The sequence below is a fragment of the Petromyzon marinus genome, chromosome 18 (genome assembly GCF_048934315.1).
Source record: "Petromyzon marinus isolate PM22_M1 ecotype Great Lakes invasive population chromosome 18, UKy_Petmar_22M1.pri1.0, whole genome shotgun sequence".
NCBI classification, from domain to species: domain Eukaryota; kingdom Metazoa; phylum Chordata; class Hyperoartia; order Petromyzontiformes; family Petromyzontidae; genus Petromyzon; species Petromyzon marinus.
Genome location: NC_133684.1, coordinates 3,316,120 through 3,333,650, shown reverse-complemented (window position 1 = coordinate 3,333,650; position 17,531 = coordinate 3,316,120). Strand labels below are relative to the sequence as shown.

The following is a 17,531-nucleotide window of genomic DNA, read 5'->3' as shown; positions in this document are numbered from 1 at the left end:
TACTCAGGCCGCTCGTTGATGGTCCCGAGCTTACACAGCAGCCTGAAGAGTCGTCCGTTCTGCACTTCCTGCAATGGCCAACAACAGGAAAGCTTGGCTCAGAAACCCGCTGGCCACGGGGAGACACGCGGCGCAAGATTCTGTCTGCCCACCAAAGGGCTGCTTCCTAAATCTGTTGAACACATCCTGTGCTCCGAAACATAACGGCAAATGCTCCCGCAAAGCGTAAATACAAACACATGTACTGCATACACGCAAGAGTAAATGTAAAGTGAGGCGACGGCATTCAACAGTGTTAATCAAATAAACAAAAACTTAAAATGGGACGCAACAAAGAGGTACATGGGTGCAATTACACTGAGACAGAAAGAGGCATACATGAATTAGAAAACATACGTTGGTTAAAGACATTGTTTTAAACGTTAAGAAACTTAAGCGAATTTGGGTAGGACACGTTTCTAGAAGGGATGGAGGCTGGTGGGTGAGAATAAGGATGGAGCGATGAAATCAGCTCGTGTGTAGGTGCTACGTGGATTGTTGCATTGTAGGACCATTAGAGATTGCAAGGGAAGTCTTCATCCAGCAGTGAATTAATCATGGCTGATGATAATAGTGATGAATTAAGATGATGTACACTTTATTTACATACATATTCGTTATTAGTTAATTTATAACTTCGTTTAGAAATAAAATTGCACTGCATATATATTGTGTGGGATTATGTTTGGCATGCTCTGCTGGCCAAACTCACGATTCATTAAAAACAGACTTTGAACTTTTAACTGCAGTGCTGCATGCATGGTGGGATAAAGCAGGCTGGTAATGCCCCCTGGTGGAAACAAAACACATTTCCAGAACTTAATAAGCGGCAGAAAGGAGGTGTACAAGAATACGACGCCGGGGACACATTACCTTGGCAAGCTCTTCCTCAATGATGTCGCTCCTCATCTGCGCCGCGTCCAATTGCGTGTAAAACCGCGCTCCGATCATTGGCATGATGTCATTCACGCTACGGAGGCGCGTCTGATTGGACAGCAGGTAACTGCAGGGGTAGCGGAGAGGATGAAAGGTAAAGAGCGGAACGTGAGCTCTTGCAGTTCAAACCCACAGTGACGTTATCCCGGGTGCCTGCAGGGTGTACCGTGAAAATAACCACCGTGCAGCGTACGCAAAAAAAAACTTTCAGTGGCTAATCATCCTGGGGTATAAAAGTCCATCAAAACAATCCTTAAGACTTTGTGTGCATGTTCCGCCTGGACTGTTTTAAGCACAGCCGTTAGCCCTGTATAAATGAACAGCATGGAATTGTGATAAATGTGCACAAAGGAGGTATGTGTGCATTTATACTGCGGCAGTTATATAACCTTCACAACGGCAGCTTGACTTGCCTGTGTGTACATTGAACCTTGAAGCAATTTCTCTGTCAACACGGCTCCTGGATAATTTGCAAACGTTTTCAAAAAGCCCAAGCCATAGGCGCAATGGAAAAGACGGCCAAGAACCCTATCGGTCCGGCGGTCTTTAGCAATTATTTTTGACAAGCGGCTTTTCTTGGCGACATTTTCTCTCCTCCTTACATTTCTGTTTCGTGGACTTGAACACTTTAAATCAACAGCACTACGACCAACATACACAATTTTTATATTGTTTTGGTAAAAAAGCTTGTGCTGCTTCTACTTTCTTTCGAGGACTAGCCACAAACAACGAATAGACCTCTCATCGGAGTAAATACAGGAGGACCGGGAAGCGCGTGCTTCTATCCAGCAGCATTCAGCATGCATGCATGCTGAATGCTGCTGCCAAACCATAACGGGAGAATAAAGCAAACAGAAAAAAAATACAATCGATGGAATGTCTGAGAGTGTTGGTTCTCACATGATGAGGTTCTTGAGGTCTGTGGAGTAGTTGTGGGTGACGAGCTCCATCGCCTTGGAAATGTTATCCCGCTGCACCCCAACCATGGAGTTGCACGAGAGAGACAGCACAATCTTGCCAAGTGTCGTCAGATCCTCTTGCTGCAAGCACGGAGAGCAAGGATTTTATTGAGAAGGGTCAAGAGGACATGGAATAATGGACCAAGGAAAAGAGGAGGTGGCTTTTACAGATAAACAAAGGGCATGCATTATTATTGTTATTATCTTCTCCCCCGCAACCAAGTACTCTCTTAAACTCATACCATTTTATAATTGCAGATAGCGCTCGGTGATCTGCTGATGAATGGCCCGACAGTGAAGCTCATGAGAGCGATTCTGATGTTGATAATAGCCAGTCATGGAGACTTAGGTAGACTAAAGATAATTGTAATAGTGTATGTACGGACATTGTAACTTGACTAATTAGATTTGAATACGGAAACATTTATGAAACAAATAACACTGTTTAGCCAATTTCATCTTCCTGCAACCATAATAATGTGACTAGGCATATGCATACCGTGTCAACCCACACGGTTTACCCACCCGTATTCTTGTACAGGGAAATTGAGCTTTCAGGTCCATACGGCGTACAGCCGTTTCAATACGGGCAAAAAATGGGTTTTGTTTGTGTCTCTCCCTTGTGATGGGACTTTGTAGGGTGAACGTTGAGATTTATAAGGGCACGGGGTGACCAATAAGGTCTGAATTGGTCTGTAATAAGGTAGGCACTGATAAGGGGTTGACAGGTATGCATATGCACAAATTCAAAGCATAAAACTCGATTATTATGCTTATACATGCTTATATCTAATAATATAAGATTCATGCAAATAACATCAAACTACTTTATGTTATATTTATAGTAGATAACTTGTATGAATATAAACTATAACATATCTAAATATCCCTGCGGAAAATTACACACGGTCCCATTACTTTAAATAATAACGTCATAAACTAAAGGCGCTATCCTCCGGCCCTAGTGAGCCACACATTCTGCAGGTTTAATTGCAAACATGAATTGTCCAACTGCTCAGTAGCTGGAAAAAGGTCCAAATAATGAAATGTCACTTCAGTGAAGAATAAATGAGAGCTCAGTTGGGCATGAATAAAAACCACAAGACGCAGTGTGGCAGCGGAGGACAAGAGTCATGCAAGTCTGAAACGCTGGGTGTCGCCACACGACCACGGCACCTTTCAGAATTGTGCCACTGGAATTTGTATCCTGGAAATGTCTCATTTGCCACGATGGCTTAGTGCCCATCACTGGAGCTCCCAGTGGTAAAGAGAGCACCAGCGTAAAGCTGCCGTCGCCACACAGGCACGTCTTACGCGCACACTGTGCACCGACCTGGTACTGTGGGATTAGTGCCAGCGGGGAAGCTTGGGTGCCGTCGAAAGTGAGCACGTCGAAAATCCCCACGCAGTTCACACGTAACCTGTTAATGCAACGAGAGTACAAGCGTAACTGTTTAATTTGCCATCGGGAATGCAGAGATGATGCGGGGTAATTAGCACAGCCGATGATCAACGTTGGTAATGAAGTGTGTGGCGATGCCCCCTGATTCAACCCAAGAAGTGGCCAACGTGCTCAGAAAATGTATTTTTCAAAGTTTATTTATAAAAAGGGAAGAGCCCATTGAGAGTACATTTATTTCTGAGAACAGGTCCAAGTCAGAAATTAATTACTTCTGGAATAAACATGCAAAACTGTGTACAAGCAAGAAGATGTAAATGTTGATATTAAATAACTCGAGCACAGAAACAAATATGCCATGTTTAAAAAGTGTGGAGTCGTGTTTGCATGCGAGCTTTACTACACGTTGTATTCACAAGTGAATAACCTCTAATATTATGTTGCAGTGCAGTGCGTTCATTGCCACAACCGAGTAATGAAAACTGTGCTCAATGTGCCTCTTTAATACATTAAATTAAGCAAAAGACCAAACCGAGCCAATCAGTCCAAGACAATCAAATAAAAACCAATAAAAGTGATGGTTTTATTTCATATCCCATGGTTATTAACACAGCTATTATGTAAATGTATACATGTTAAGGGTCACCCAAAATGACTTATTGCTCAGATGTGACTTCCGAACTGTCCTGGATTTTATTTTAGCTGTTCGTCTGAAGTAAATGTTACCCTGTTTAGGCAAGAGCTTGGCAAAAATTTCAAAATGTATTCTGGGATAAGACTGCTGGAAAGCGGTTAGAAGCTGTTGGGCGACAGGTTTACCAATACAGCTAATAAACGGCATCGCATTCTTTGACAAGAGTGTGGCAAAGTCCCTACCGTGTTTTCCCTCCAACTAGGATCTTGCTGGGGTGCATGACGCGGCAGGCCAGGCCAGCCGAATGCACGGTGCGCAGGGCCGAGCTCAGCTGCACCACGTATGCCCAGATGAGAGACTCGGGCAGTAAGCCGGCATGCTGCCGAGGGAGGGGTCCATTCACCTGACCTGCAGGCATAGGCAATATGGCCTTTCAATGTCTTAAGTAACTCAACATGTACGAGTGTGATATTCGAAAATAACATAACAAGGATTAAAACAACACACAGGAGGCATTGCTTTTCGAGTATGTCATACATCGAGTTGACATTGAGGGCAGAGAAGGACATCGACGGAATTTCAACTTAACAATGCGGTGTCTTAATAATGATGTTTAGTAAAATTGTTTGATACTCATACTTGTGAACAGAAAACTGATTATTCATCAATTTAAAACTATTTGTATATTCAACATTATTCAAAGTTAAAAAGTCAAGTGTAAAAGGCGATTTCCAACTAAAGGTAAGTCAATCTCTATGCCTTCTTTCTAGCTTTTAAAAGGCCACTGTTAACTTCTACAATACTCTCATGCCACATGTAATATGAAGCAACAGGACACAGTGACCTGTTCTTGTGAACAATGACAGGCGATTTTATAGCCACAATCTCGCTGACTGCCAAGTCCACTAATATCTTCAGATAGCTGGATATGTATTTTTAAAGATTGTTTACAAGGTGGATATGGTCAGAACATAGCATACTAGTTTCATAGACATCAGTAACAAAGATGTATAGAATGAGGCCTTCTGAAACTCAAATATTTCCGAAAGCAGGACAGTGCAAATGCTAATTTGAGAATATTGCCATTGTAAAATGCTTACTGAGAATGCTGTATAACATTATTCAAATTCGTCAATAACAGTGCCTTAAAATAAAATAAAAGCGATCCTTTAGGCAATGGCCCTTCTTAATAACACATAAAAAAATGTATGTACCCAAAAAAATTGTCTTTACAGATTTTTTTTCTGTTAATGCAATGCTATTGATGAATGTCTTGACGGGTTCTTTCTGTACTTGTGCAGCACTGTCAATGAAGCATCACGAAATTGCATTGTATAGTAGTTGTATTAAGGGTAGCTTAATCAAAATTGCTCTTATATATGCATGAGAGAATTGCACGACTCAGTGAGCGATCGACCTGTAGAACGCTTTTGATTGGCTGCAAGTCGCATGCCCAACCCCGGTACTGCCCCCACACCATGCAGGGGGACATTACAAGAATGGAGAATTGAGTTCAATTTTAGGGAAATAAAAACCACAACAATTTTTTTTGTTCCGACTATATTTCTATGCATGAACCAAGGTGGAACAAAGCAGGGAAGGTTTTTTTTTGTTAAACACTAGACTGTAAAAAAAACATGATTCAACACATCCCCTAAAGTTAAATTGAACAAAAATAAATCAGAAAGGCAACATCAACCATAAATCTTTCGTGAAAGATAATAACATATTTTATTATTTTTCTACCTACGTGACTTTACCGAAAGAACCAAAGAGTATGGATTCCTGCAGTCACGAAAGCTTCAAATCAAGATTTCTTGAAACAATATTGTAGAAATGCATTTTTTTAAACCAACAATGTGGACATTTTAGAAATGCAGTTGGGAAGATATTCATAGGAACAGTTGCCCAACCACTCATGCAAAGAAAAATATATGGAAGTGATGTAGGATTGAGGTTTTCTGTTGACTAACTTTCAGCAAGCTGTTTCCACAGTGCACAGGAAGACAATTAACCGCTTCCTAACTTATGGTATTTGAGCATTCAGCAGCATATGAATTGTGTCATCCTCTTCATCAAGTATAAACCACTTTGTCAAATGGCAACATTACTATTAGTTAGAAGTATAAAAAATAGAATAACCACAAAAGCAGTTTGCATGATGCTTCTGAATAAAGATGTCATTTTGATATTTAACATGGGCCAAAAGAAATAAGCTATGTCAGGGTACACAAATGAAGAACACATCTAATGCTTAAACATGTAATATGTGTTTACATTATGAGACCTCCTTTGCCAGAAACAAGATATAGGAATAGGTTTTACCCTTTTAACTGGCACAAAAAACAACACCAATGGAGACTAGGCTCTAAGAAAAGCTGTCTCGGGTGTGGACCAATCAAATTCAAGGACAGTGCATATTATTATCAGAGTTGTCTTTTTTGTTTGCATTTTGACTGCTTGTGTTGTGGTTATTGCAAACATGATGCCTTGAATAAAGGTGTCAGTTTTTGTGCCAGTTAAAAGGGTAAAACCTATTCCTATGTAATATGTGATTAGAGTTAATAACAAAGGTTGTAAAAGGCACAGATTGTATGGTAGGGGTATGGTTCACCACCCTTACATTTTGATGAATTGTCGTGATTCAACACACACATTTTTTTTTTTTACCATGCGGTGAATATAGCAGCCACTGTGGTTCCAGGGGATCACATGAACGCATTACAATGCACATTTATTGGAAAAGATTGATTCTTACACACATGATTCGATGCATGTATCGCAGGGGTCACCAAACTACGGCCCGCGGGCCGGATCCGGCCCGCGACGTCAGTCCATCAGGCCCGCCGACGGTACTTGAATTTGGTTGATAAAACGTATGGAACACGAGGCGTTGTGATACAATTTAAATTTAAATGTTTAGAATACTAGGAGATCTTCACGCGTGCGAAGACCTCCTTACTGCTATGTGCCTTAAATTTACTATTTTCAATTTTAAATTATTGTATCTAGATGTTCTTGTTTATTGTAATGTTTGCTTATTTCGCGCCATCCTAAGTCCTTCCCCGGCTCGTGGTAGCTCCGCCTACGCTCTGACGTTACCATGGTTTCCATGGCAACACACACAAATACGCATCTTTCCCACCCCCAAGTATTGAACAGAATGATTATTGCGGCCCGCGCTCATCATTCTATCAGTTATCCGGCCCGCTGTGAAAAAATTTTGGTGACCCCTGATGTATCGCATCGAATCATGTGTGTAACATGCACAAAATGTTTGCAGCAAGTCACAAAGACAAGTCACATGGAAGTTAGACTTCAAATACGTGACATTCAGAGCCCTACATTACATTAAGACTCAAAAATATAGAAAATCAGTGGCTTCTAAATTCTCAAAAAATATCAATACGGATATATATTTTCCACCCACAGCCCTTCCGCCATCAAGTCACACACTACCCAGAGTGCGGCCAAGACCATCCTAACAAAAACCTCGGCCATACGTTGTCAAAACAGAGACGTTAACGACATCGTTCACTGTCAAACACAGGACAGGCAAAATCCCGAAAGAATGGAAGCAAGCCAAAGTCATTGCCATACTGTGACCTAGAAAACAGCAACTTGCCCTCCAGCTACAGGCCATGATGGCTCTTGTCCTCCACCTCCACCAGGCTGATGGAACGTGCCACGCTTGCCACACTTTCCCCCATTATCGATCCCAAACTGCCTCCCATACAAGCCGGATTCCCAACAGGCCGTAGCTGCTGCTGCTGTGAACAGATCGTTGCTTTCACCACCCTCATTGAAACTGGTTTCCAGAATCAACAGAAAACTGACCTCTCTGCTGCCTATGACACTGTTTGGCATCGTGGCCTTCTGCTGAAGTTAACCTAAATCATCGGACGCCGTTCTAATGTACACCCAATCGATGAGATGCTCTGCAACAATACCGCAAGAGAATGATAAACAGTGGCCTTCCTCAAGGCTCTATCCTAGCACCATCACTATTTAACATATGAAAGTGACCTCCCCAAGTACATAACCTCACAAGTCCATATATGCAAATGACATGGCCCTTGTTGCACCAGGCAAAAACTTGCAAAACGAAAGAAACTTGCAGGAACGACCTGAAGCTTATGTGCTGAGAACCGCCGCCATGGCACCGATTTCCTCAGTGGAATTGAGTATTGCCACTGAGTATTGTGCTCCAACCTAGTCCAGGAGCTTGTACATAAAACTGCCAGATGCACAATTACATGATGCAATGTGCATCAAAACCGGAACACTGAAACCAAAACTAATCCCCTAGCTCCCGGTTGGGACGAATATTCTACTACCAATTAATTATCTGCAGACATGTAAATTTACAAGTTTATACGTTTTCTTTCCAAAGCCAGCTGACTGATTAACCAAGACCACAACAATGTACCTTGCCACCAACTCAAGTCCCGATCCCCCTTCTGGGATCGCGCTGCTGTCACCATCATAGAATGTCACCCAGATCCGAAAGAATGCTGGCGAACAGAGTGGAACAACGCGGATCTCAAACCCAAACATCGCACCTCCTGGTTTTGGCCAATGTCTACATCTCCTGCATCAATGAAAAATTAAAGACAAGCCAGTGCAACTGTGCCCACACAACACAAACTATGGACCATATAGGAAACCACCGTAGTCCATGCGCCTTCAATGGAGGAATAGCAAAACTACACAAACTCTCTCCTGAAGCCTCCTCGTGGCCAGGAGATCTTGACATAAGCAATTAGCTCCTGAGCATATTGCCAAATGTAAGAATGGAATCGAACGACATCTTGGCCCACTCTAACCTTAAGCAGAAATCAGATCCCTGCTTTCAATAGATATGGCTACCATTTTTCTACTGCTCTGATGTAAACTTCATGGTTTGTGAGAAATTAGCACAAGCGTCTCTGCGATGTGCACATCGGCTAAGTGTGCTCCGTGCTCTCACCCCACTTTCTCTTGTTGAAGAAGGCGTCTGCGTTGGGGTCACTGAAGTGCTTGCTCATGAGAGTTTCAGCTCCCGCGTGAAAGTCGTGCGCAAACACAAGGGCTGCAAAACATTGCGTTTTTTTACACCAATGACTATGCAGCATAATCACTTCCGACAGTGTGGTATGTCTGTTTTTGCAAAAAATCACAGTATTCGTAAATAAAAACTAAATGTTCATATTAAAGCGAATGCATTTACTGCAGATTGCCTGATGTACCTATATTTCTACATGGACTATAATGATGCTGAAAGCCAGTAATTAGGGGCTACAGTAAATCATCGTAAACACTTCCAACAATGAACATGGTGTTTATATTTTTTTCAAAATCCTTAGTGTTTTGTTTAAACAGTAACGCTTACATAAACGTAAAGGCATATATTGTATTGCAGAATGCCAGATGTTACCCATTTTCCTCAAGAGACATTAACGCTGAAAATCAGCAATTAGGGCCCACCTGAAATCCTTTTCAACACAGATTCAAGGAAGCTTGAACCACAATCATTATTGATTCAATGCAACAAAAAAAATCCGATTAAGCAGACCAAAAAAAATAACACTTCTTATGCATGCTAGGAAATGAATGACAATGAAGTGAAAACATATTTTCACAATTCAAGAGACTATAGGAGTCATCTTAAAGAAAGGAGCAAATATTCGGCAATATGTTTTCAAATATGTTTTTGTCTCTCTCTCCTGGAAAGCACAGCAAGACTCTTACAATGCTCGCCGAATGCCTTGGTGGTGAAAACCTCTCGCAAGGCCACGATGTTCGAGTGCTGTTGCTTTTTCCACATGTCGATGAGAATCATGCACTTGGTGTTCGTCAGACGGTAGCCTACACACAACCCAAAGGCAGAAGTTATGAACAGGTGCCATACAAATGTGGAGGTGTCAGTCATTTGTGCAGAGCACTCATCCCGCAGCTTTCGGTGACTCATGTCTTACGTGCGGAAAGTTTGTCATCAATCTCTGCCCTTATTATGTTCATCCGTGAAAAGGATTACCTTTATCATCCAAGAGCACAAGTGTTTAATATTAAATATAATCTACTGATATAAATTAAATATTGGAAAGCAAAGCTATTACAAAAATATACACTAATATACACTAACTTTAGAAAAGAACACGTTTGTAAAACAGGCCATTTGTAGGTAATTATAACATGCACAATATTTAATTGTCAGAATAAAATATAAAACTGGAAACCTAAAAAATTAAGTACCGATGCAATCTCAGCTCGACAGTCTTTATGTGCTTGAGGCTATTTTTTATTAAGATGGAAACTAGAATCCGAGCATGTATTTTAGAGTGTACGCATATTGTCAATGCATAATCTTACACCACAGCTGGTAAAATAAATCTCTGCCTCCGAAAGAATTGTCTCCGAGCATGGATTTCAGCGGAACTCTTGAAACGTCTCACCATGAATGCGACGCAGGCAGTAAGCCATGCCATCTTTGCTGCTGACTGCCTTGTAGCAGGTGGTGGTGTAGCCAAAGGTGCCAGACTTCTGCATTGGGTTCGTCTGTGGTGGCTCCAGTGGAAACAGACTGTGATAGTTGTCCACCTCTGCTGGGATGTCTGAAAATGGAAAACGTGGGAGCCCGTGGTTGTTTAACAATAACGTCTGATATGCAACTTCTCACCTGGAGGCTGCGACACAATGAGGCATGCTCAACTGATATTATATGTGCAACGATGTGTTGAAACTCAAAGGTTAGGACTAACTCTTGATAATGTTGTAATGTGAAATCAGCTTTTAAAGTGCAACTATGGGCAATAAATGTGACGGTTTATACAAAGTACCACCATTTTTTTAAAACTTGAATTAGAATCAAATCTGTGACTTCAAAGCTATTTAAAAAGAGATTGTACTATTTCTTGAATACAAAATATCCATGGGTTCCAGAATTATATGCAAGTACACCACGTAATAAAACTGGACACAAAAGTAGCATGCATTGTCCTTTGATTAAGCAATCGTGTGTTGTTCATTTTTATTTTTAAAATGTCAATCTGAACATGACTTCAACTTAAATACAGTGCAGAAGGGCACACAAAACATAAGTGATTTTTTTGTACACATTTGCTTTATATACATAACACTTTCTTGCAAACAAATCACGGTCCACACCAAGACTGATTTTTAGGAACTAGGCCACTTTAATTTGAAATTATATACAATAACTATGCTTTGATGCGTGAAGGCTTGCCCAATGTAACCACATTAGCGGACATGAAAATCAGGCATCGGTCACTGACCCAAAAGGTCACATCTGCCAAAAAAGGATGTGCAGTGTTCCAAACCAACTAACAACGCAACGAACCAAGTAAAATCAGACATCCTCACGGCATACACACGTACACTCATGAAGCAATGAAAACCAACTAACACTGCAACGAACCAAGAAAAGTCAGACATCCTTACGGCATACACACGTACACTCATGAAGCAATGAAAACCAACTAACACTGCAACGAACCAAGTAAAATCAGACATCCTCACGGCATACACACGTACACTCATGAAGCAATGAAAACCAATAACATGAATGCTGCAAGGATAAAGATAAGAAAATATTACGTGTGCTACAGTACATTCAAAGGATTTGTGTGACAAAAAACACTTACCCGGGTTTTCAGCTTGGTCTATCTGAGCCATGGTTAAGAGATGTCTGTTGATTAGATCCTGCCAAAAATAAAAATCCTATTTTACATTTTTTTTTACACATTCTGTTTGAACTATTGGACAATTTTCTCTTGAGAACTGCGCTGCGAGTGCAAATATGATTTGGCAAATTCATAAGCACTGATTTTTTTTGCGAACACTAAGTGAGCATAGTTTTACCTATGTTATCATGGCTACCCACAATCACCCACCCATATTACAAAAAGTGGCTCATAGTAAATTTGGACGTGCAGAAGCCTTCCTGAGATACTATAGGCAGTGGGTTTCATGTTTAAATTGTGATGGCTCTAAAGTAACTACCCCCGAGGCCTGTTGCTGGCAGTTTTATAAGCCAAACCAACACCTTTTGCAATGAATATGAAGGGCAATGTCGCATGTTTTCATAAGGTTATTAAATATCAACAACACTTATTGGGAAATTAGACCTCCATAAATGTCCTGAGGGAAGAGGCCAGTTAAGCACAAAAACTCTCAAACAGTTTCTAAAGGGCACTGTTAAAATTAGTAGCAATACAGCGTAACATACTGCTAAAGCAACTAGTTTCTATAGTGCACCGTTGCTTATAAAAGAACCATCATCTACTGCAAAGTTACCATCCATGGCGTGTGGGAAAAAAAGTACAAACCACCACCGGTGCTTGAATGAGAGTCATCCAATCGCAAAACTGATTTTTTTTCTTGTTACAAACTCATGATAACAATGTGCGTGTATTATAAATATTTTCAAATGGCTGAAAGTTTCCATCGCGGTATGCTGATGACGACGTTGAGGTTTGTCCCATCGTGTGAGAAGAGTGAAAGCACACCTGCCGCAGCTCGTCCATCATGAAGAAAGAAGGGGCATTCGCCTTGGGCTGCATGTATGCCACTTGTGCCGAGGGAGAAGGATACACATGATAGGAAGGGAAAACCTGCCAACAACAATTCACTGTTACGCAAATGAACATATTGGCGGTACACCGGTGCACGGTATAAAAAAAAGCAACATTTTAGCTATAATTAAGTTCCTGCGATTCACAACCCCGGTCAAAAAATCTTGTGGGGTGCGTCAAAATCGGTTCTCGTGATGTCGAAGCAGTCGGAAGACTGATCCCTTGTACAAAGGTGTCAGTTTTGGTGCCAGATAAAAGGGTAAAAACCTATTACCAGTCGGAAGAAGTTAAAATTTAGATTTTAGACAGTTTATGAGGACCGGTGTGTTATGCTGCACCGGTGCACCGCCAATACATCCATATGTTAAATGAGAGTGAACATTCAATCAAGCTGTACTAGTGCTTGTGAGAGATAATCCAGTCTATTTCCACAAGTCAAAACACTCATGAACAGAAATCGTAAAACATCCCAATGCAAGACCCTCCTGAATAAGAGCCTTGGCACTCAGTGAGTTTTGTGGGCAAAATTAAGGTAAAGGAAATTCTAAATATTCATTATAGATGATGATTAATGCCATGTAAATATCAGAACTACCTTTACCAGCACTAAAAGAGAGCACATATGTGTATACAGTATATTAATCCTGTGTACACATTATTATACACGAGGTATAGATTATAACAAACAGCTGTGCCACGAAGAATACAGGCTTCCAGCATCGATTTTTGTTGAATGTACATGTCACATGCACAGCCCTTTTGTCAGTCCATTGCTCAATGAGAGCCTTCCCTTGTCAAGCTTGTGTAAGTTCTGAGGGTTATTTGGACATATTTCACTACGCTTCTTTGGTATGGGATGAAGGTAGGGAGCATAGACACAGAAGCACAAAAGTACATCTTCTTCGGTTCTTTCGGTACAGTCCAACAATGGACTTTGCTGCACTGCCCTCAACTGACCACCAACGTAGCCCTGCAAGCCTTATGACAACTGGTTTGTGCTTGGTCGTTTACGGTTCAATCCTACTTGGCTTCCGAAATCTGATAAGATTGCGTACATTCCAGGTGATTTGGTCATTGGCAAGTTAAATTCCACCACTTAAAAAAAAAACATATCTAACACGGTGCAACAAGTTGTCCCTTAGATATGGGTACAGCAATGTAGAGCGCACCGTCTCATTGAATCCCGACAAGAAAATACGGTGCCCATCAACTTGTGAGCTCCTGGGAGAAAGCCCCGCTTGTTGGGTTTAATGCACATGCGTGACGAAACTTTGTCTAGACAGGAACAGTGTCTTACGTGTTTATATTGTCGCCCCTTAAAGAACATGAAAAAAACTAAGACTTGTAAACAAAGGCAAGGAGAAGTATCGGAGTACACCCAGACGCCTGGCCCCACAGTGCACGCACACACAGTGTGGTATCACTATTGCACATTCCAGTATGTTTCACAATTGTCAGGCCACTTTCAAAATGACATTTGATCAAGTTCCTGCAGTTATAACCAAAACTGCATGATATCTCATTCATGGCTGCGATTAACCAAATAATATAGTTACTAAAAGATTAAACTATCACTCTCTGACTAGTTATGAGGCCAATTTCAACAACGTTATCTTTGTTATTACTCTCTTCCACGTTGAAGGTAAATCTTGGCCCCTAAGGAAAACTGTGGCACATAAAGCAATTTAATTAATTTTATTAATGTCTGTGCAGAAAAGTAAACCACCCAGGGAATGCCACTTAAAAGAGTAAACAGTGTAGCTCTCGGTAGGCAATGAGTAGTGAATTACAAGCCACTGTCTTGCAGGTTCTAAATCGAGCATGCTGCAATTGTGTTTAAAAAGCCAAATGGTTCCCCATAGCATCATCTCATTTGTCTATCACTCTCGTGTTGGCCGCTACACATCACGTTTACCCTAATAAACAGCAACAAAAACATTGTTGAGGTGATCTCTGCTACGGGTAATTCACAGAAACATTATCGGTGAACAACCATTACATATTCTTGGTTCTTTCTACGTGACTTTACCGAAAGAACAAAGAACATGAATACCTGCAGTCACGAAAGCTTTAAATCAAAATTTAACCAACACATACACGCTACGATCATGCCAGAAGATTTACAAACTGCTTAAATCATTTGAAAGATGAATATCAGTCTAAGTGCTTTCTCCTTAAAAATGGGCAGGGGGTAGTGCTCATCCCCTCTTCATTACCGTGAGCCAGTAGTAGAAATTATACATTCCTACTGCACAAGTTTCACTGTTGAATTCACACAAAGTACTCATTTTAAAAATCTAGGAAAGACGAAGAGCCAAGTCGACCCCGCAACCTTCAAACTGCAAGTTGCACACACAAACCAAGGCGCCACCCGGTTGTTGATTATTATGCACTGTAACAATACATGCAATATTAACAATAACAACAAAAGTGAATTGGAATACCATGCCAGGGTGCTGACCGAGTCCCGGGTCGGTGAAGAAGTAGGTGGTGCCCCCAACAGTCTCCTTCTGCACGAGTGCTGCCTGAGCCAGGGGGTCGGCCACGGCCGAGCTCTGGGTGGACGGGACGGGGGCGGCCGCGCCAGCGTGACCGTGCGGAGCGTGGCCGCCGTGGCCCTGGACATGAGCCGCGTGAGCAGCCGCGTGAGCAGCCGCGTGGCCCGCGTGAGCAGCCGCGTGACCCGCGTGACCCGCGTGGCCAGCGTGGCCAGCGTGGCCAGCGTGGGCCGCGTGGGCCGCGTGGGCCGCGTGGCCAGCGTGGCCAGCGTGGCCAGCGTGGGCCGCGTGGGCCGCGTGACCCTGCGGGAGGGCAGCGTGCTGGTGCACGTGGTGCTGGTGCGCGTGGGTCAACGCGTGCGGGTTGGCGTGGCCATGGTGGTGATGGGGACCGCCTCCTCCTCCGCCACCGATGGAGAAGCCGACGTGATTGGGCGTGTGGCTGCGGCGCCGTGCCGCCGGAGAGGTGTGCGGGGTGACCTTGGGCGAATGCAGCGGGGAGGATCCAGCTGAGAGAGACAGCCCTGTGTCAAAAAACACAAAGGCACAAGGTATGCTTTACAGCTCGGCATAACAAAAAAAACCCGAGGGGCTTACCTTTTGCCGGATCGGCTGAACAGTGAGATGTGCTCAAGTCCCTTAGTCTCCGCTCTGTCATTGGAAGACAAGCCAGAAAATAAACAAGTGTCCACAGAGAAAGCACACAATTAAAAAATGTCTTGAGGTCACTTACAGGCAAACCAATTGAACTAAAGCCAGATATATTGCCTCTTAAGCTCGTAAATATTGGATAAAGTATGCACAGACAAAATTACTATTTATGTTTATATAATATGTGATCTGTCATACAAGCAGAATAGTAGCACCTGTGCGAAAGAACGAGAGAGTAATTTTGACAAATGGCTCAGGACTATCAACAAAGGCAGTGAAAATCAGCACAAAGCGCCTACCTGGAGCAAGGGATGAAGGGCTTGTCATGGCATGGGTCAGGGTGATTGCAGGAGAGAATGGTCCTGCAATGGGCGACTGGGCCACTCCGCTGCTCATTCTTGGACTTGCGCCCAATCCAGCCTTAGGGATAAACTCAGAGGCTGTTGGGTTTGGCGTCTGTGGAATAAGTGTAGAAAATATCAGTAAACATTTACAAAGGCATAACTTTTTAATTAGATACAAACTAAAAGGATGTGCCATGCATGAATCATTTCAGTAATATTACACAATCAACAAAACAACAGACTGAATCGTTTTAGTCTTTTAAAGAACACCATGACCATGTACAGTGAGGGAAAAAAGTATTTGATCCCCCGCTGATTTTGTACGTTTGCCCACTGACAAAAAAATTATCAGTCTATAATTTTAATGGTAGGTTTATTTGAACAATGAGAGACAGAATAACAACAACAAAATCCAGAAAAACGCGTGTAAAATTTTTTATAAATTGATTTGCATTTTATTGAGGGAAATAAGTATTTGACCCCCTCTCAATCAGAAAGATTTCTGGCTCCGAGGTGTATTTTATACAGGTAACGAGCTGAGATTAGGAGCACACTTTTAAAGGGAGTGCTCCTAATCTCAGCTTGTTACCTGTATAAAAGGCATCTGTCCACAGAAGCAATCAATCAGATTCCAAACTCTACACCATGGCCAAGACCAAAGAGCTCTCCAAGGATGTCAGGGACAAGATTGTAGACCTACACAAGGCTGGAATGGGCTACAAGACCATTGCCAAGCAGCTTGGTGAGAAGGTGACAACAGTTGGTGCGATTATTCGCAAATGGAAGAAACACAAACGAACTGTCAATCTCCCTCGGCCTGGGGCTCTATGCAAGAGCTCACCTCGTGGAGTTGCAATGATCATGAGAACGGTGAGGAATCGGCCCAGAACTACACGGGAGGATCTTGTCAATGATCTCAAGGCAGCTGGGACCATGGTCACCAAGAAAACAATTGGTAACACACTACGCCGTGAAGGACTGAAATCCTGCAGCGCCCGCAAGGTCCCCCTGCTCAAGAAAGCACATATACATGCCCGTCTGAAGTTTGCCAATGAACATCTGAATGATTCAGAGGACAACTGGGTGAAAGTGTTGTGGTCAGATGAGACCAAAATGGAGCTCTTTGGCATCAACTCAACTCGCCGTGTTTGGAGGAGGAGGAATGCTGCTTATGACCCCAAGAACACCATCCCCACCGTCAAACATGGAGGTGGAAACATTATGCTTTGGGGGTGTTTTTCTGCAAAGGGGACAGGACAACTTCACCGCATCAAAGGGACGATGGACAGGGTCAGGTACCGTCAAATCTTGGGTAAGAACCTCCTTCCCTCAGCCAGGGCATTGAAAATGGGTCGTGGGTGACAGCATGACAATGACCCAAAACACACGGCCAAGGCAACAAAGGAGTGGCTCAAGAAGAAGCACATTAAGGTCCTGGAGTGGCCTAGCCAGTCTCCAGACCTTAATCCCATAGAAAATCTGTAGAGAGAGCTGATGG

General features: G+C 42.5%; 1 protein-coding gene across 3 annotated transcripts in view; it reads right to left on the bottom strand.

Annotated features, from left to right (window-relative positions):
• The window catches only part of PAN3 (poly(A) specific ribonuclease subunit PAN3), a 33,125-nt gene that overhangs the window by 8,570 nt on the left and 7,024 nt on the right, over window positions 1-17,531 (bottom strand). For 2 of the 3 annotated variants that reach the window (XM_032956513.2, XM_032956515.2), the window contains exons 5-17: window positions 15,989-16,145; window positions 15,636-15,689; window positions 14,985-15,547; window positions 12,475-12,579; window positions 11,611-11,668; window positions 10,402-10,560; window positions 9,698-9,814; window positions 8,937-9,038; window positions 4,210-4,375; window positions 3,268-3,355; window positions 1,876-2,015; window positions 913-1,042; window positions 4-68 (exon numbers count right to left, since the gene is read on the bottom strand). In XM_032956513.2, coding sequence (XP_032812404.2) covers window positions 4-68; window positions 913-1,042; window positions 1,876-2,015; window positions 3,268-3,355; window positions 4,210-4,375; window positions 8,937-9,038; window positions 9,698-9,814; window positions 10,402-10,560; window positions 11,611-11,668; window positions 12,475-12,579; window positions 14,985-15,547; window positions 15,636-15,689; window positions 15,989-16,145 — 1,904 coding nt within the window. Of the gene's footprint in view, window positions 1-3; window positions 69-912; window positions 1,043-1,875; window positions 2,016-3,267; window positions 3,356-4,209; window positions 4,376-8,936; window positions 9,039-9,697; window positions 9,815-10,401; window positions 10,561-11,610; window positions 11,669-12,474; window positions 12,580-14,984; window positions 15,563-15,635; window positions 15,690-15,988; window positions 16,146-17,531 lie in introns of all 3 variants that reach the window. The other variant, XM_032956514.2, reaches the window with a different exon arrangement.